The 20,130-nt window shown below is 41.4% G+C and overlaps 1 protein-coding gene across 2 annotated transcripts in view; it reads right to left on the reverse strand.

Annotated features, from left to right (window-relative positions):
• Nucleotides 1-20,130, reverse strand: part of sgcd (sarcoglycan, delta (dystrophin-associated glycoprotein)) — a 295,898-nt gene that overhangs the window by 62,779 nt on the left and 212,989 nt on the right. For both annotated transcript variants that reach the window (XM_061898815.1, XM_061898814.1), the window contains exon 6: nt 17,863-17,935. In XM_061898815.1, coding sequence (XP_061754799.1) covers nt 17,863-17,935 — 73 coding nt within the window. The remainder of the gene's footprint in view (nt 1-17,862; nt 17,936-20,130) is intronic.

The following is a 20,130-nucleotide window of genomic DNA, read 5'->3' on the forward strand; positions in this document are numbered from 1 at the left end:
GGTACCAAAATATTGGTATGGGGAAAATACTTTTACCTCTTATTTCTTGTTGTGCTTTGGAGACTGAAATTACAAGATTTGTATTCAATGTTAAAAGTTAACGCTCACAGTGTTATGTTTTATTAGTATTTTTAGGACTATCAACAGAAGTTTTCTATTTTTACACTTGAATGACGGTGAGAATGGGAGTAATTATACTACTTTTTCAGCAACCATTTTCTTATTGATTGTAGCGTCCACTCTGTGTATGTCTGCATCCCATCAACATAATCTATTAGTGTTCTCGCTAACCGCTGGAGGGAAAACAAAGCAAAAAAAAAAACAGCGACGAAAAAATACGATGGGCGCCAGCGGACTAGAGAAGTGTTGTGTCTTGACATTTAGTGAGCATTGACAAGACTTTAATCTCAACAACAAGAGAGGAAATTGATTCCCCCTTAAGTGCCTTTGTGAATGCTGAGAAGTCTCCAGACTGAACTTTCCTCATCATTTCCACTTTTGCACATGAAAGCATTTCAGGTGTTTTTTTTTTATTTTTCTATTTTTATTTTCCCTCCGCGATCAATAGGCTCTCCTCTTTCTTCCCGGCAACACTTCATATCTGCAACTTGGATCAAAGGTTAATAACTTTCTATACTTTCTTTGCTTGTCCCGTCGCCTTCACGGGAAACACAAGCGTAAGAAAACGGAAGCGATCGGACGGCCCCGACATGATAGAAATTGCATTCTTTGTCCTTGTACTTGTCCTGGAATGATCTGCAAACACGACGCTTGGAACACTGTGGCCTTATAAATGTATAAGCGGCGGGGAGTTGGAATGGGCAAAAAAAAAAAAAATTATCACAGGCTAAATGGCAATCTTGGTCGCTCTGTAACGCCGCAGATTGCCTCGACGGGCTTTTGTAGGCACGGCTGAGCGAACAGAGAACGAAGCGTTTATTAGTGAGAGAGGACTAGTCGTAGAAGAAAAGGACAACCACAATGTATGCCACTGGATTTACAACACTATAATACAGGGGTAGGGAACCTATGGCTCTGGAGCCAGATGTGGCTCTTTGGATGACTGCATCTGGCTCCTAGATAAATCTTAGCTGACATTACCTAATTCGTTAAGTAATGAATAATTCTGCTGGTGATCACTGTGTTGAAAGTAACGTTCAAAATATAAAACATTCTCACGCATTTTAATCCATCCATCCGTTTTTTAGCACACCTGTTCAAGAAGTTGCATTAATGGTAAGTAGCATTATATTTATTATTGATTAGCTTCAGAAAAACAATAATAGTAAAAAAAATAAGAGACTTTTTGTACCCTAAAAATGTTGGTCTCACTTAAAAATGCACGCATTTAGTTGTATTCAGTTTTAAAAAAAATATGATATGGCTCTCACGGAAATACATTCTCAAATATTTGGCTTTCATGGCTCTCTCAGCCAAGAAAGTTCCCGACTCTTGCTATAATATCATATTAGATGATGACTGAAACATATTTTGGGCCTCTCAATAGAGCACACTGCCAATGAATGGTCTATTAGTGATCCTTTTTCATATACAGTACACTATATTGCCAAAAGTATTTGGCCACCCATCCAAATGATGAGAATCAGGTGTCCTAATCACTTGGTCCGGTGTATAAAACCAAGCACTTAGGCATGACGACTATTTCTACAAAAATTTGTGGAAGAATAAGCCGCTCTCAGTGATTTCCAGTGTGGAAATGTCAGAGAATGCCACCTGTGCAACAAATCCAGAAATGTTCTTGCTCCTAAATATTCCAAAGTCAACTTTATTATAAGAAAAGTGAAGTTTGGGAACAACAGCAACTCAGCCACCAAGTGGAAAGCCACGACTTTCTGCACAGTCAGTTGTTACAGAGCTCCAAACGTCATGTGACCTTCCTATTTACAATGTACAGTACGCAGAGAGCTTCATGGAATGGGTTTCCATGGCCGAACATCTGCATCTAAGCCATACATCACCAAGTTCAATGCAAAGCGTGGGCTGCAGCGCTGTAAAGCACGCCGTCACTGGACTTTAGAGCAGTGGAGACGCCTTCTCTGGAGTGATGAATCACGCTGTTCCATTTGGCAATCTGATGGAAGAGTCTGGGTTTGGAGGTTGCCAGGAGAATGCTACATTTTAGACTGCATTGTGCCAAGTGTGAAATTTTTGGTGGAGGAAAAATTATGGTGTGGAGTTGGTTTTTCAGGAGTTGGGCTTGGCCCCTTAGTTACAGTGAAAGGAACTTTCAATGCTCCAGGATACCAAAACATGTTGGACAATTCCATGGAATGGCACTTCAAGGTCATACAGTGGGGCAAAAAAGTATTTAGTCAGCCACCGATTGTGCAAGTTCTCCCAATTTAAATGATGACAGAGGTCTGTAATTTTCATCATAGGTACACTTCAACTGTGAGAGACAGAATGTGAAAAAAAATCCAGGAATTCACATTGTAGGAATTAAAAAAAATGTATTTATAAATTATGGTGGAAAATAAGTATTTGGTCAACCATTCAAAGCTCTCACTGATAGAAGGAGGTTTTGGCTCAAAATCTCACGATACATGGCCCCACGACGAGTTGAGTTTATACTAAAAAGTTGTATTTTGGTTTCATCTGACCACATGACATTCTCCCAATCCTCTGCTGTATCATTCATGTATCCATTTTGGTATAAACTCAACTTGTCATGTTTGGAGGAAGAAGAATACTGAGTTGCATCCCAAGAACACCATACCTACTGTGAAGTATGCTTTGGGGCTGTTTTTCTGCTAAGGGGACAGGACGATTGATCCGTGTTAAGGAAAGAATGTATCGTGAGATTTTGAGCCAAAACCTCCTTCCATCAGTGAGAGCTTTGAATGGTTGACCAAATACTTATTTTCCACCATAATTTACAAATAAATTCTTTAAAATTCCTACAATGTGAATTACTGGATTTGTTTTCACATTCTGTCTCTCACAGTTGAAGTGTACCTATGATGAAAAGTACAGACCTCTGTCATTATTTTAAGTGGGAGAACTTGCACAATCGGTGGCCGACTAAATACTTTTTTGCCCCACTGTATGTGAGTAAAGGCAGGTGGCCAAATACTTTAGGGAATATAGTGTATTAGGCGCACCAGATTATAGGGTGCATTAAAGGAGTCATATAATTATTATTTTTTTCTAAATGGAAAACACTTCCTTGTAGTCTACATAACTTGTAATGGTGGTTCTTTGGTCACAATGTTGCATAGATTATGTTTTACAGATCATCTTCCAGCCGCTTTCTGACAGTCGCTCCCGGATGCGCCGTTTTGTGGGCGGTGTGATTTACGTGGCTCACCTTCGACAAAGTCTTCTATCTTTGTTGTAACGGTGTAGCGTGCAAGGACGGGAGTGGAAGAAATGTCAAAAAGTGGAGCTAACTGTTTTAATGACATTCAGACTTTACTTCAATCAGCATTTCCTAATCGAGAAACAACAACACGGGACATGCGTCCCGTGAAAAACCATTCGACCGGAACTCTCTAATAACTAAAGTTCCTTCGGTGAACAATGTAAATTCACTACACCGGTATGTTTTAGCGCTTTAATGGCGAGTTTACTGACAGATATAAGTAATAACTTTACACTACTTTATATTAGAAATGGGAACAGTGGAGGATGAATGTCACATAACAAGAAGGTAAAGAAAAAGAAGAAGCTTATCGACTACGGTGTCGACACTTACTACAAAGTCGGAGGCGCACAATTTTTCAGGAGTTATACAGATCCCAAATACAGATCAGCAGGTACCAGAAGGTAAGAAATGTTGCTTTTGCATAATATTGCAAAACAAAACAGCAGATAATATGTCTTACCTCATACACACACCATAATTATTATACTGGTATGTTTAATGCGCCAACAATCCCTTAAGTGGTACGGCTTCATAGCTAACCAAAGTCGTACCAAAACATTTCGATACATTTTTGAGCGCCATGTGTAATGTTCTATCGTGGGATCACACTCCTCAGCCTTCCCGGTAAGGTTTATTCAGGTGTACTGGAGAGGAGGCTACGTCGGATAGTCGAACCTCGGATTCAGGAGGAACAGTGTGGTTTTCGTCCTGGTCGTGGAACTGTGGACCAGCTCTATACTCTCGGCAGGGTTCTTGAGGGTGCATGGGAGTTTGCCCAACCAGTCTACATGTGCTTTGTGGACTTGGAGAAGGCATTCGACCGTGTCCCTCGGGAAGTCCTGTGGGGAGTGCTCAGAGAGTATGGGGTATCGGACTGTCTTATTGTGGCGGTCCGTTCCCTGTACGATCAGTGCCAGAGCTTGGTCCGCATTGCCGGCAGTAAGTCGAACACATTTCCAGTGAGGGTTGGACTCCGCCAAGGCTGTCCTTTGTCACCGATTCTGTTCATAACTTTTATGGACAGAATTTCTAGGCGCAGTCAAGGCGTTGAGGGGTTCCGGTTTGGTAACCGCAGGATTAGGTCTCTGCTTTTTGCAGATGATGTGGTCCTGATGGCTTCATCTGACCGGGGTCTTCAGCTCTCGCTGGATCGGTTCGCAGCCGAGTGTGAAGCGAACGGAATGAGAATCAGCACCTCCAAGTCCGAGTCCATGGTTCTCGCCCGGAAAAGGGTGGAGTGCCATCTCCGGGTTGGGGAGGAGACCCTGCCCCAAGTGGAGGAGTTCAAGTACCTAGGAGTCTTGTTCACGAGTGAGGGAAGAGTGGATCGTGAGATCAACAGGCGGATCGGTGCGGCGTCTTCAGTAATGCGGACGTTGTACCGGTCCGTTGTGGTGAAGAAGGAGCTGAGCCGGAAGGCAAAGCTCTCAATTTACCGGTCGATCTACGTTCCCATCCTCACCTATGGTCATGAGCTTTGGGTCATGACCGAAAGGATAAGATCACGGGTACAAGCGGCCGAAATGAGTTTCCTCCGCCGTGTGGCGGGGCTCTCCCTTAGAGATAGGGTGAGAAGCTCTGCCATCCGGGAGGAACTCAAAGTAAAGCCGCTGCTCCTTCACATCGAGAGGAGCCAGATGAGGTGGTTCGGGCATCTGGTCAGGATGCCACCCGAACGCCTCCCTAGGGAGGTGTTTAGGGCACGTCCAACCGGTAGGAGGCCACGGGGAAGACCCAGGACACGTTGGGAAGACTATGTCTCCCGGCTGGCCTGGGAACGCCTCGGGATCCCCCGGGAAGAGCTAGACGAAGTGGCTGGGGAGAGGGAAGTCTGGGTTTCCCTGCTTAGGCTGTTGCCCCCGCGACCCGACCTCGGATAAGCGGAAGATGATGGATGGATGGATGGTGTAATGTTCTATATTTTCAATGGAAAATTTAAAATGTTGGTGTTGTTTACTTCAGACCATCATATACTTATTTCTTATGTTTGACTGCCATCTACTGGTCAGACGTATTACACAATGTACCAAATAAAATAGCTTTGAGGTGGGTAAGCGCAACCAAATTTAGTCCCTACATTAGGCGCACAAGGTTATAAGGCGCACTGTCGCGTTTTGAGAAGAAAAAAAAAGATTTTAAGTGCGCCTTATAGTCCGGAAAATATGGTACATCAATTAACCGAACGTTGAATGAAAATTAATTAATTCTATAACTTTACTGTAGAGTTGTCCCGATACCAATATTTTAGTGCCAGTATGGGTACCAAAATGTAATATACATTTTGGTACCCATACTTACATTCAATACTTTACAAAATAAAGGGGAAAACATACAACATGCCATAATTGTTTTTATGTTAACAGAGAATCTCACGATACATTAAACACACGTTTTCTTATTGCAATCAAAGAACAGATTTGTCTTTAAATAAAATAGTGAACATACGAGACAACTTGTCTTAAGAAGTAAGTAAGCAAACAAAAGCTCTTAATTGGCTGCTGACGTATGCAGTAACCTATTTCCCATTCTGTAATTTTGTCTAAAGTATGAGGGACAAGCAGTAGAAAACAGATTATTGTTGAACAAAACAATCATATTTTGTTCAGTTAGTTTGACTCCCTCAGTTGTTTGCAGCACTCCTGGGCTTGTTTTTTGGTTACCATGGGGGCTGATTAGTTTGACCTGCCTCTGATTAGTGTTCGAGACGCTCACCGGCTTCCGGGCACCAATCAGAGAGCTATTTATTCCTGCTTTTCGCCACATTAGGTCTGGCTGTCTTATTTGTTTTCACGCAACAGTCTACCTTTTTGATTCCCGAAGTTAGCTTTGACATTTGTTTGCCTGTTCTTATGCTATGCTTTCGTGCTAACTATTTCCTTAGCTTTCCGTGCTATCAGCACGCTTGTTTTGTTTGTTTCATATCCTGTATGATTTATGGACAATAAAACATTTTCTTACCTGCACTTTGCCCCCGGAGTTCCGTCTGCATCTTGGGAGAATGATCCGCGCATTAAGATGCGACCACGTCGTAACACTACTTGTTCATTTACTGTTATTATCTTCTTACTTTCTGTTTTAACATGTTCTCTTTACACTTCTGTTAAAATGTAAAACACACTTAATTTTGTTTGATACTTTACATAAGTTCTGGGTGATACTGCAAATTCTGGTATCAATCTAATACCAAGAAAGTTACAGGATCATACTTTGGTCATATTTAAAGTTCTCCTGTGTCCAGCGACATATTTTCTGACTTTATAAAGAATAAGAAAATTACAAAAGTATTGAAAAAAAAATAAAATTAATGTAATCATTGTAGTATCGACTGGATACGACTCTTGTACTTGGTATCGTCACAGTCGATGTCTGTGTAAATCCACACATGGCATTTGTTTGAGTTCAGGAACGCTAGCATGCTGTTAGCGGTTAGCTATTGTATCCTCCTACAGTGTGTAGTGAAGTAACGCGTTACTGTAATGCCGTTGTTTTCAGGGGTAATTAGTAGTCTAACGCGTTTTTATAGTCAGTAACACACCGCGCGCGCTGTGTGTGTGTGTGTGTGTGTGTGTGTGTGTGTGTGTGTGTGTGTGGCGGGGGGGAGGGGCGTGTCTATGTTTACTAACAAGACATGGCAGAGCGGAAGCCGAATTTCTTAAAATGCAGATATTCTCACTACTTTTCTTTCTTTCGTCGAGCACGGTGAAAATAACATTTTAAATGTAAGTTGTGTCTAGGATCAAAGATCCTATCGACTGCCCAAAACAGCAATTCAAATCTGCTGAAACTGGTACAAAAGCAACATGCCTCGACGAAGCTTGTAAAGAGAGACACACAGCGGCTGGATTTTATTGGAGGGACTGCTAGCCAGGACAACGTTAAAGGGGAACATTATCACCAGACCTATGTAAGCGTCAATATATACCTTGATGTTGCAGAAAAAAGACCATATGTTTTTTTAACCGATTTCCGAACACTAGTAGGGTGAATTTGGCGATTTAAACACCTTTCAATTGTTCGCCTGTCGGAGCAATGACATTTCACCCGTGACGTCACATTGTGAAGCGACCCGCCATTTTCTCAAACACATTACACACACCAAGTCAAATCAGCTCTGTTATTTTCCGTTTTTTCGACTGTTTTCCCGTACCTTGGAGACATCATGCCTCGTCGGTGTGTTGTCGGAGGGTGTAACAACACGATCAGAGACGGATTCAAGTTGCAACAGTGGTCAAAAGATGCGAAAGTCCCTCGTTTGTTCTGCACACTGTGCCGACGACAGCTTTGCTACGACAGAGATGGCAGGAGTGTGTGGATATCCTGCGACATTCAAAGCAGATGCATTTCCAACAATAAAGTCAACGAAATCACAAAGGTGAGTTTTGTTGATGTTATTGACTTACAGTATGTGGAGTGTGCTAATCAGACATATTTGGTCACGGCATGTCTGCAAGCTAATCAATGCTAACATGCTATTTAGGCTAGCTGTATGTACATATTGCATCATTATGCCTCATTTGTACTTATATTTGCATCCAGCCTTTCCCTCCACCCACATTTAATGACAAAACAAACACATACCAATCGTTGGTTAGAAGATGATCGCCGAATTCGTCCGCGCTTCCTCAGTGCCGCTGTCTGTCATGATATGGCTCAAAAGCTTGTTTCTTTTTTAATTTCGTTTTCGGTACCTGCCTCCACACTCCAACCATCCGTTTCAATACATGCGTAATCTGTTGAATCGTTTGCGCCGCTGAAATCCGAGTCTGAATCCGAGCTACTATGCTATACCTTTCTGTACTATCTGCCATGTTTGTTTCTGGTGGCTTCACTCATTGACTTCACAGGACGGGTGGATATAGCGATGGTGTAAATCAGGCACTTTGAAGCCATTTTTCGGGATATTGCGTGATGGATAATATTTTGAGAAAAACTTCGAAAAATAAAATAAGCCACTGGGAACTGATTTTTATTGGTTTTAACCCTTCAGAAATTGTGATAATGTTCCCTTTTAATAAATCCATTGCAGTGTATGTGCTAGAAGACATGCAGGCTACTTCTACAGTGGAGTCAACCGATTTCAGGCAGCTGGACACAGTGGACAGTAAGTACTTTAACATTGAAAGCAAGCTAAAGAAAACACTCCAAACTCTGCCTCTGCTCATCATTCATCACTGAAAGTACATACACTCTGTCAATTCTCTTATATACCCTTTCATTCTAGACTTTTAGAGTGTTTGATTATCACATCGCTCTAAATGTATAGACTATAAAGTTTACAAACATTAAAAGGGATGCTAGTGGGCCAATCTTTACTTACAGTGGGGCAAAAAAGTATTTAGTCAGCCACCGATTGTGCAAGTTCTCCCAATTAAAATGATGACAGAGGTCTGTAATTTTCATCATAGGTACACTTCTGTGAGAGACAGAATGTGAAAAAAAATCCAGGAATTCACATTGTAGGAATTAAAAAAAACATTTGTAAATTATGGTGGAAAATAAGTATTTGGTCAACCATTCAAATCTCTCACTGATGGAAGGAGGTTTTGGCTCAAAATCTCACGATACATGGCCCCATTCATTCTTTCCTTAACACGGATAGATCGTCCTGTCCCCTTAGCAGAAAAACAGCCCCAAAGCATGATGTTTCCACCCCCACGCGTCACAGTAGGTGTGGTGTTCTTGGGATGCAACTCAGTATTCTTCTTCTTCCAAACGCGACGAGTTGAGTTTATACCAAAATGGATACATGAATGATACAGCAGAGGATTGGGAGAATGTCATGTGGTCAGATGAAATCAAAATAGAACTTTTTGGTATAAACTCAACTCGTCGTGTTTGGTGGAAGAAGAATACTGAGTTGCATCCCAAGAACACCAAACCTACTGTGAAGCATGGGGGTGGAAACATCATGCTTTGGGGCTGTTTTTCTGCTAAGGGGACAGGACGACTGATCCGTGTTAAGGAAAGAATGAATGGGGCCATGTATCGTTAGATTTTGAGCCAAATTATCCTTCCATCAGTGAGAGCTTTGAATGGTTGACTAAAAACTTATTTTCCACCATAATTTACAAATAAATTCTTTAAAATTCCTACAATGTGAATTCCTGGATTTTTTTTCACATTCTGTCTCTCACAGTTGAAGTGTATCTATGATGAAAATTACAGACCTCTGTCATCATTTTAAGTGGGAGAACTTGCACAATCGGTGGCTGACTAAATACTTGTTGCCCCACTGTATCTCTAAACTAAAACTGGGGAAATATGTAGAGTGTTCTGGGCTTCAGTACAGTGTTGATGTCCTGAAGACATGATTTTATTTTACAATTCCTTGAGAGAAAAAAAAATTCTTGTTAGGCGTGTGTATAAGCAGTATCTGTCATGTGTGCTTTCCTTGGGTGAAGCCAGGTTTACAGCTATGTTGTGACATGTTGTTATTATGCTGTTTGATACCTATGTATGTTACGTTGCAGCTATTTAAAATAGTTTTGTCAATATGTTTTGGCCCAAAATAAATTGGGCCTTTGAAACATATCTTTGTCTTTGTGTGTTGTATGTAGACCACATTGCTTAGTAGAATTCAGGGATGCAAATGCATGTCAAGTTGATCAACAGATTGTATTATTTCCAGTACAATAACAGTACTGAAATGAAGGCTAAAAGGGCATTAATGGGAGCCTTATTTATCATTATTTTTTTTAAAAAGAAGTATAACTAAATAGTTACTTTTCACAGTGGGGCAGCATGGCGAAGATGGGAGAGTGGCCGTGCCAGCAATCTGAGGGTTCCTGGTTCAATCCCCACCTTCTACCATCACGTCCGTTGTGTCCTTGAGCAAGACACTTCACCCTTCGCTCCTGATGGGTCCTGATTAGCGCCTTGCATGGCAGCTCCCGCCATCAGTGAGTGGATGTGTGTGTGAATGGGTGAATGTGGAAATAGTGTCAAAGCGCTTTGAGTTCCTTTAAAAAAAAAAAAAAGGTAGAAAAGCGCTATACAAGTACAACCAATTTACAGTAACGCATTACTTTTTGGTGTAAGTAACTGAGTTAGTAACCGAGTTACTTTTGAAATAAAGTGACTAGTAGCTGAAACTAGTTACTGGTTTTCAGTAACTAAATCAACACTTTATTTGTCACCATGGCGGCGATGAATAGTGAATAAGAAGTAGCTAAAACACGTTAGCCGCCAGTTAGCTAGGCTTGTTTAAAAACATCTCTTTGAGAGCGGTGCTTCGGTGTTGTAGCTTCCATTCTCCCTCTTATGTCTTCATAGTTTGTCTTTTTGTAACTACATCGTGTGAATGCTTTGCCTAACATGTGCCAGTCTGCTCGTTTTACCAGCAATGTCACAATATGACGACGGTGCAGTCATGTGCGTAAAAAAAATATACCGGTATTTTTCAGAAGCAGTGTGGTACCGTTTTTAATTCATTAGTACCGGTATACCGTACAACCGCGATTTTCCGTATTGTGCTTACAAGAGGGTTCACTCTGTGCATCACACTTGGCACTTGAGCATGTTTATTCAATGGCAGGATTAAATGAGGGCAGTGAACCCTCTTGTCAGCCATCCACAGTATTTGTCTCTGTGGGTGGAGGCGGGACAGGGAGCCTCGCTAGCGAGAAGCACCAAACAGTAACACAAAGATGGAGGAAAATAGATGGGGGTCAGCCACATCTGCGGTCCTCTCCCACGCTTTTCATTGTCATCAAACTGGGTTGAGTTTTTCCTTGCCCTGATGTGGGATCTGAACCGAGGATGCCGTTGAGGCTTGTGCAGCCCTTTGAGACATTTGTGATTCAGGGCTGTATAAATAAACATTGATTGATTGAAGATGAATCCCTGTTGGCCCCACTATGGACTGGACTCTCACACTATTAACTAGATCCACTCGACGTCCATTGCACCATTCGCCCAGGGGGCTGGGGTCCCCACATCTATGGTTACCTCCTCCAAGACGCAGAGACGGAGGCAGGCATAGAATATGAAAACATGATTTAATTAAAACTAAACAAGAACAAACAAAAAAGCACGCACGTGGGCGGAATAACAAACTAAGGGAGCTAGCACTGGAAGCTGGAAAACAAAAATAAACTTTAGCATGGAAGCTAGTGGATAACAAACAGAAAAACTGGAAATAACTAATGCGAACAGAAACAGCTTACCGCTACGACGACCAGGACAAAATGTAGCACGACAGGTAGTAGCTGTAACAAAACGACATGACAGGTAGCACGACAAGAGTGATATATGGTAACGACAATACAAATGACAATACAATGATCCAGAGACTGACACAAGACAAAGTAGGTACAAATAGGAGCAGGTTGATTGGCAACAGGTGTGGCCAGGTGCCAATCAGCCACAGCTGAGGAGGAACACAGCACTCAGGGAACAAGACAGGAAGCTGACAAAATAAGAGCACTAGAAAGGAACTAAAGACAGGAGATACTAAACACTGAGGAAATGCAGAGGAAAAAACTAAAACATAGACAAACTGTCAGGGGAAAGCCTGACACCTTCAAGGTTTCTCATTGTATCCCATTGGGTTGACTTTTTTCTTGCCCTGATGCGGGATCTGAGCCGAGGATGTCTTTGTGGCTTGTGCAGCCCTTTGAGACACTTGTGATATAGGGCTTTATAAATACACTTTGATTGATTGATTGATTGATTGAACTATTTCCAATATTTTCCAAAGGGAAAAAATGCTTGAAAATTCAAACAAATCAGACCGAACAACAAGAACAGGATCGGATTCAATCTGAAATGAGGACCAGTCAGAGACAATTTAGAGTGAAAAGCTAATTTTATTTTTACCCGCATAAAAATCATTCTAACTTGGATTGTTTCCCTGGCTTTGAGACTCTCCCGAAGGACAGCGCAGCGAAGACACAACAAACTCGCTTCTTGTCTTTCATGGACACACACCTGTTGTTGTTGACTTTGGACTAGCGACTGCAATACATCAAGGCCGCGGAACAGAGACACACAACAGGCTTACACACACATCCACAAAAATATACGCCACACATACACACCCCATCGTCCCCCAACCCAATGACCTCGACGCAAATCCCATAGGGGTGATGAATGGATGGTCAGCGCCTGAGAGCTGCGGCCTACCACCATGACCTTTAACTACCTTCCCTCTGTTGCTAGATATCTTGAGATGTATGTTGTAATATGTAAATGTGCTTTGCTATGGAGGTTTTTTTCCCACTCCAGACTGGGCCCCCTTAGGAGCCCAGTCTGGATTGTATTTTTTTACTCATCCTTCCCCGGCGTTTACCTTTTTCCCATCTTTTACGGGGCGCCTTATGGCGACCCCTCAACGTTCTTGTTCTGTAATCCTGTACACTGTTTGTTTGTCTAATCTTGAACAGGTTTGTGCTGAAAACAAAGTTTCGTTGTACTTGTGCAATAAAGACCTATCCTATCCTAAAACTATTGCAATGGAGCGCTAAAAGGGCGTTAGATATCTTTGAACAGATGCTTGACTTCCACGATGAGCGTCCTTATTTGTCCAGAGTTGTGATCATAAATCAATAGTCAATAAGGGAGGACTCCCGGGACAATCATCACAGGACAGGCATGAGTCCATCAAAGGCTCAGTGACGGGTGAAACAACAACAAACACAAACCAAAACTCCTACTTCTTTTATTGCCTCTTCTTCCCTCGCCGTGCCACTGTCACTTTTTGCCTTATTGCCTCATAAATACTGCTTTTATCTTTGCCGGGGATTGGCATCAATCACGGCGTGCCCACGCTGCCATTTTAACTTCCACAAAGTCGCACCTCCGATGCAAGGACACATTCTTGCCACGCAGACGACTGTGTACAAACGCAATATCTGTGTGCGTTTAATATGATTAGCCTCAAATGGGTTTTGAATAGCAGATTGCTACCTGCCGCCGTGTTTGATTGTGGCCCACCAGCTGACATAATTGGATGGTTTGGGTCAATCCTGCATTATCGGAAGATAAGACTGTCATCACATGTCGGCGCTGGCGTGACGGGGGGGCATTACAAAATAATAATTCTCGCTGACAGGAGAAGGCAGCTGCCACAACACTGAAATAATATCTTTTTGTCATCATCTCCTTTGTCTCGCCATTCTCTCGTTTCCTGCTAGGTTTCTGTCCGACTTTGTTTCATTAAAAAAATGCAACCGACAAAATATGCACCGATATGACGCAAGCTTGGTCGCCACTCGAAAACTGAATGATATTCCATGAAACTTCAAAGATGACCAATTAAATAACATTAAAGGTACAAACCCCATTTCCATATGAGTTAGGAAATTGTGTTAGATGTAAATATAAACAGAATACAATGATTTGCAAATCATTTTCAACCCAAATTCAGTTGAATATGCTACAAAGACAACATATTTGATGTTCAAACTGATAAACATTGTTTTGTTGCAAATAATCATTAACTTTAGAATTTGATGCCAACAACACGTGACAAAGAAGTTGGGAAAGGTGGCAATAAATACTGATAAAGTTGAGGAATGCTCATCAAACACTTATTTGGAACATCCCAGAGGTGTGCAGGCTAATTGGGAACAGTTGGGTGCCATGATTGGGTATAAAAACAGCTTCCCAAAAAATGCTCAGTCTTTCCCAAAAACTTGGTGAACAATTAGTCAAACAGTTTAAGAACAACGTTTCTCAAAGTGCAATTGCAAGAAATTTAGGGATTTCAACATTTACGGTGGCTTCACGGTGGCAGAGGGGTTAGTGCGTCTGCCTCACAATACGAAAGTTCCTGCAGTCCTGGGTTCGAATCCAGGCCGGGATCTTTCTGTGTGGACTTTGCATGTTCTCCCCGTGAATGCGTGGGTTCCCTCCGGGTACTCCGGCTTCCTCCCACCTCCAAAGACATGCACCTGGGGATAGGTTGATTGGCAACACTAAATTGGCCCTAGTGTGTGAATGTTGTCTGTCTATCTGTGTTGGTCCTGCGATGAGGTGGCGACTTGTCCAGGGTGTGCCCCGCCTTCCGCCCGATGTAGCTGAGATAGGCGCCAGCACCCCCCGCAACCCCCCAAAAAAAGGGAATAAGCGGTAGAAAATGAATGAATGAATGAACATCTACGGTCCATATAATCATCAAAAGGTTCAGAGAATCTGGAAAAAACCACTCAATGTATATATATATATATATATATATATATATATATATATATATATATATATATATATATATATATATATATATATATATAGATGGATGGATGGATGGATGGATGGATGGATGGATGGATGGATGGATAGATAAATAGATAGATAGGTAGATAGATAGATAGATAGATAGATAGATAGGGTGAGAAGCACTGTCATCCGGGAGGAGCTCAAAGTAAAGCCGCTGCTCCTCCACATCGAGAGGAGCCAGATGAGGTGGTTCGGGCATCTGGTCAGGATGCCACCCGAACGCCTCCCTAGGGAGGTGTTTAGCGCATGTCCAACCGGCAGGAGGCCAAGGGGAAGACCCAGGACACGTTGGGAAGACTATTGACTTGGGACCATTGCAAAATTATGTGCGTCCCAAAGTCACCAGCCTTGGCGTCACTATAGACAGCGATTTTAAACTTGACAAACAAGTCAATGGCGTTTTAAAATCGTGTTTTTATCACCTTCGTCTTTTAGTAAAGGTAAAACCGTTTTTATCTTTTAACCTTTTTGAACAAGTCGTGCATGCTTTTATTTCAAGTTGCCTGGACTACTGCACGTGACCCCGAAAGGGAATAAGCGGTAGAAAATGGATGGATGGACTACTGCAATGCACTTTATGCTGGCATTAGCCAAAAATCTCTCTCCCGGTTGCAGTTAGTCCAGAACGTGGCAGCACGACCTTTAACAGGGGCCAGGAAACGCCAGCATATAACCCCAATTCTTCAGAGTTTGCACTGGCTCCCTGTTCATTTTAGAATTGATTTTAAAACATTGCGGTTTGTTTTTAAATCTTTATATTGACTGGCACCTCAGTATATCTCGGACCTCATCCAAATTTACACTCCTGCGAAAGCCAGCTCCAGCTCGTGGTGCCCAAGACCAGACTTAAAACCAGGGGAGACAGGGCCTTCTCTGTGGTCGGCCCTAAGCTCTGGAACACTCTGCCCCTCCATGTTTAAACTGCTTCCACAGTGGAGTGTTTTAAGTCTCGTCTTAAGACCCACTTTTATTCTTTGGCTTTTAACACTACGTGAGTTGTATGGTCCTCTGTCCTCTGTTGTCCTCTGTGTTTTTTTATACATTTTGATTTCTATTTTACTGTTTTAATTGCTTTTACCCTTTAAAATTGTTTTTAATCATATTCATTTTTATATTGTTTTTATATTGGTTTTATATGTATTCATTTTTTGTTTTTATTCAGTCATTGGTGGAGCATGATATTGTTATAATTATACCGTATTTCCTTGAATTGCCACAGGGCATATAGTATGCGCCTGCCTTGAATTACTGCCGGGTCAAACTCGCTTCCCAAAATAATTAGCGCATGCTTAGTATTACCGCCTGGTCAAACTCGTGACGTCACGAGTGACACTTCCCCTGTCATCATTTTCAAAATGGAGGAGGCTGATTTTAATACCGGTAATTTGAAATCGCATACAGGGAAGAAGATTTAGAGCTAGTCAGTAGGATTTAAGGTCCAAGCTTACATCACACTCAAATTTTTACTGCATAACTTTGGTAAGTGCAGGAGTGACAAGAGGTTTTAAAATAATTAGCGCATGCTTTCTACAGATGCACGGATAGGCAATTATATCAACCGCAACCGCATCACCAAAGTCGTCATCCACCCGCCGTCCACCCGAAACAACATTTTATCTGGACCGTACCCGCCCGCCAACCGCCCGCTGAAATATATCAGAGGTCAGCCGCCTTTACAACTCACAGAGCTACATAAACCTATTTCACAGAGTAATGAAGACAATTGGAGCCGCAAACGTTCTCGCGACAATCCAATAGCGTTCATCCTGATGACAAAAATTTGGGCGTACTGCGGAGCCATTGCCTTAGACACCTTCAACAACATGTACGAACCGATTGTTGATCCGGTAACATGTTGTGTGCTGCTTCCGCAATTACAAGTACAAGATTGAAAAGCGTACTGGGTGATACAGAGTACACTGATGGTTGAGATATAAACAACTTTAACACTTACTAATATGCGCCACGCTGTGAAGCCACACAATACAAGATTGACAAACACATTTCGGGAGAACATCCTCACAGTAACACAACATATACCCATAATCCTTTGTATCCGTGACACATGCTGAATATATTGGACTGACAAGCAGATCGTGTATGATGTAGAAGGCGACAAAGCCAATGGCTTCATAGCAAGCCCTAATACTCATTATCTGGGTGACTGCCAACAGTCGTTCAAGACAATAATAGCGTCTCCTATTGTCTTCTTCGCAATATGACACGGGTCTTAAATGGCTCTTTTAATGGCAAAGAATACCGATCCCAGAACCATGCATATCAAATATTTCCGGATGGTTCAACCGCCACCCGCTCGAATCTAATTAAAATCTATTTTTTCGTCATGTCAACCGCCCGACCCGCGGTTTATTCGCAGACTCCGCGGATGAGACCGCAAACCGCGCATCTCTAATGCTTACTCTTACATGCCTTTGGTAAGCGCAGGAGTGAGAAGAGGTTTTAAATTAATTAGCGCCCCGGGCGGCAATTCAAGGAAATACGGTAGTTTTTAACATGGCTGTGCAGCACTTTGGAAACGTTCTTGTTGCTTGAATGTGCTATATAAATAAAGTGGATTGGATTGGATTGGATATGTCTCCCAGCTGGCCTGGGAACGCTTCAGGATCCCCCGGGAGGAGCTGGACGAAGTGGTTGAGGAGAGGGAAGTCTGGGCTTCTCTGCTTAGGCTGTTGCCCCCGCGACCCGACCTCGGATGGATGGATGGGTTTCAATGTTGGTTCAATGTTTCCTGGTAAGGCCTAGCTCGCAACTATGCCAATTTCTTGTTTAACTAAAAATAATTGACAGTTACCACAATCTAAAAGGTTTTTGTATTGAGTTTGAATTGAAAATAATGACAATAAATAAACTTTTTCATGGAGCCCATTCATGATTTTTCTTGTTTTTGTTTTAAAAAAAAATTTGGATGAAAACTCCATTGGACGCCGACTTGACGGTCATCACAAGTGACAGCGCGGACAGAAGGAAGACGGAAAGCAAGACGTTTATGCCGAGTCCTCATCCGTCCTCGCCTGCGCGCTTTTGTGAGTACGCTCCATTCACTGGTTAGAAAAACACCCCGAGTAGTAGTCCTCAAACAGGAGACAGAGTGATGCATCTTCCTGCGGGCTCTGGATGTTTATGCATCATTAACCATGAAGAAGACGACACTTAGTGCGTCCTGCTCTTTAGCTTTCTAAATCACTTCAACAAATGCTTAAAGTGGAATTGATGTATGCGACATTAACGGGGCGACTCACCGCAGCTCTTTGAACGGCTCGGCTCTGACATGCGGCGTCTCCACGGACTTGCTGAACACGGCTCCTTCCGCCCCTGAAACAAGACATTAACAAAATGCTTTTAAGTCATCATAATTTAACTGATTCAACATGTACAACGCAACACAACTTAGAGCATGGTGCTGTTTGTCTAGCAGCTCCTTAAAAGACAGGGTTTATGTCTTAAACTGTAGCATTTTTGCAGTAGGTTCTCAAAAATGGCAAAGCAATCCTGTCATGTTTAAAGGATCTTTGATTTGCGTTTTAGAAATAGGTCCTTAAAAGTGTTTCTTTTGTATAGATAATCTGTGACCATTTTTTTTTTGCAGTAGGTGTTTAAAAACAGCAAAGCAACCCTGTCATATTGAAGTTCTTTGAATATCATTTTTGCATTAGGTTCTCAAAAACTGCGTTTCAATCCCATCATGTTTAAGGATCTTGGACCTGTGTTTTAACTGTAAGTCTTTAAAGACAATGTGTGTGTTGTATAGATAATCTTTTGCCATTTTTTTGCAATCAGTGTATAAAACCAGCGAAGCAACACCGTCATATAAAGGATCTATGACGAGGATTTTTGCAGTAGGTTCTCAAAAACTGCAGTGCAATTATGTAATATTGAGGATCTTTGGCAAGCATTTTTGCAGTAGGTCTCACACTGCAATCCTGTCATGTAGAGGATCTTTGACAAGCATTTTTGCAGTAAGTCCTCAAAAACTGCAAAACAATCCTGTCATGTTGAAAGGATCTTTGACCTGCTTTTAGCAGTAGGTGTGCTTCTGTTGTATAAATGATTTTTGGCCAGTTTTTTTTTTTTTTTTGCAGTAGGTGTTAAAAAACACCAAAGCAACCCTGTCATTGAAGTTTTTTCAATATCATTTTTGCAGTAGGTTTTCAAAAATAAATCTAATCATAAAGAGAATCTTTGACCAGCATTTTTGCAGTTTGTTGTTAAGAAACAGTGTTTCAATCCTGTCATGTTTAAAGGATCTTTGACTCGCATTTTAAACTGTAGGTCTTTAAAGACAGTGTTTGTGTTGTATAAATAATCTTTTACCACTTTTCGCAGTCAGTTTTTAAAACCAGCGAAGCAACACTGTCATATAAAGGATCTTGGATGAGCATTTTTTGCAGTATGTTCTCAAAAACTGCAGTACAATTCTGTCATGTAGAAGATCTTTGACAATAATTGTTGCAGTAGGTTCTCAATAACTGCAATGCAATTCTGTCATATAGAGGATCTTTGGCAAACATTTTTGCAGTAGGTTTCAAAAATTGTAATGTAATCCCATCATGTAGAGGATCTTTGACTAACATTTTTGAAATGGGTTACAAACAATTGCAGAGCAATACTGTCATGTAGAGGATCTTTGGATACGCATTTTTGCAGTAGGTTCTCAAAAACTGCAAATTAATCCTGTCATGTTTAAAGGATTTTTGACTTGCATTTTAGCAGTAGGTGTGTTTTTGTTGTATAAATGATCTTTGGCCAGTTTTTTTTTTTGCAGTAGGTGTTTAAAAACACCAAAGCAACCCTGTCATTGAAGTTCTTTCAATATCATTTTTGCAGTAGGTTTACAAAAAAAAGTCTAATCATAAAGAGGATCTTTGACTAGCATTTTTGCAGTTGGTTGTTAAGAAACAGTGTTTCAATCCTGTCATGTTTAAAGGATCTTTGACTTGCATTTTAAACTGTAGGTCTTTAAAGACAGTGTTTGTGTTATATAAAGAATCTTTTACCATTTTTCGCAGCCAGTGTTTAAAACCAGCGAAGCAACACTGTCATTTACAGGATCTTTGATGAGCATTTTTGCAGTAGGCTCTCAAAAACTGCAGTACAATTCTGTCATGTAGAGGATCTTTGACAAAAATTGTTGCGGTAGGTTCTCAATAACTGCAATGCAATTCTCGTCATATAGAGGATCTTTGGCAAACATTTTTGCAGTAGGTTTCAAAAATTGTAATGCAATCCTGTCATGTAGATGATTTTTGACTAAGATTTTTGAAATGGGTTTCAAAAAATTGCAGTGCAATACTGTCATGTAGAGCAGTGGTCCCCAACCACCGGGCCGCGGTGGTTTATTAATTTTTATTAACAAAAAACAAAAAAATTAAGTATTTTTTTTATTTTATTAAATCAACATAAAAACACAAGATACACTTACAATTAGTGCACCAACCTAAAAAACCTCCCTTTTTCATGACAAAGAAAATAAAATAAAAATAAAAAATCTCCCCCACGCCCCCACCGGG

Source organism: Nerophis ophidion, linkage group LG04 (genome assembly GCF_033978795.1).
Source record: "Nerophis ophidion isolate RoL-2023_Sa linkage group LG04, RoL_Noph_v1.0, whole genome shotgun sequence".
Lineage (NCBI taxonomy): Eukaryota > Metazoa > Chordata > Actinopteri > Syngnathiformes > Syngnathidae > Nerophis > Nerophis ophidion.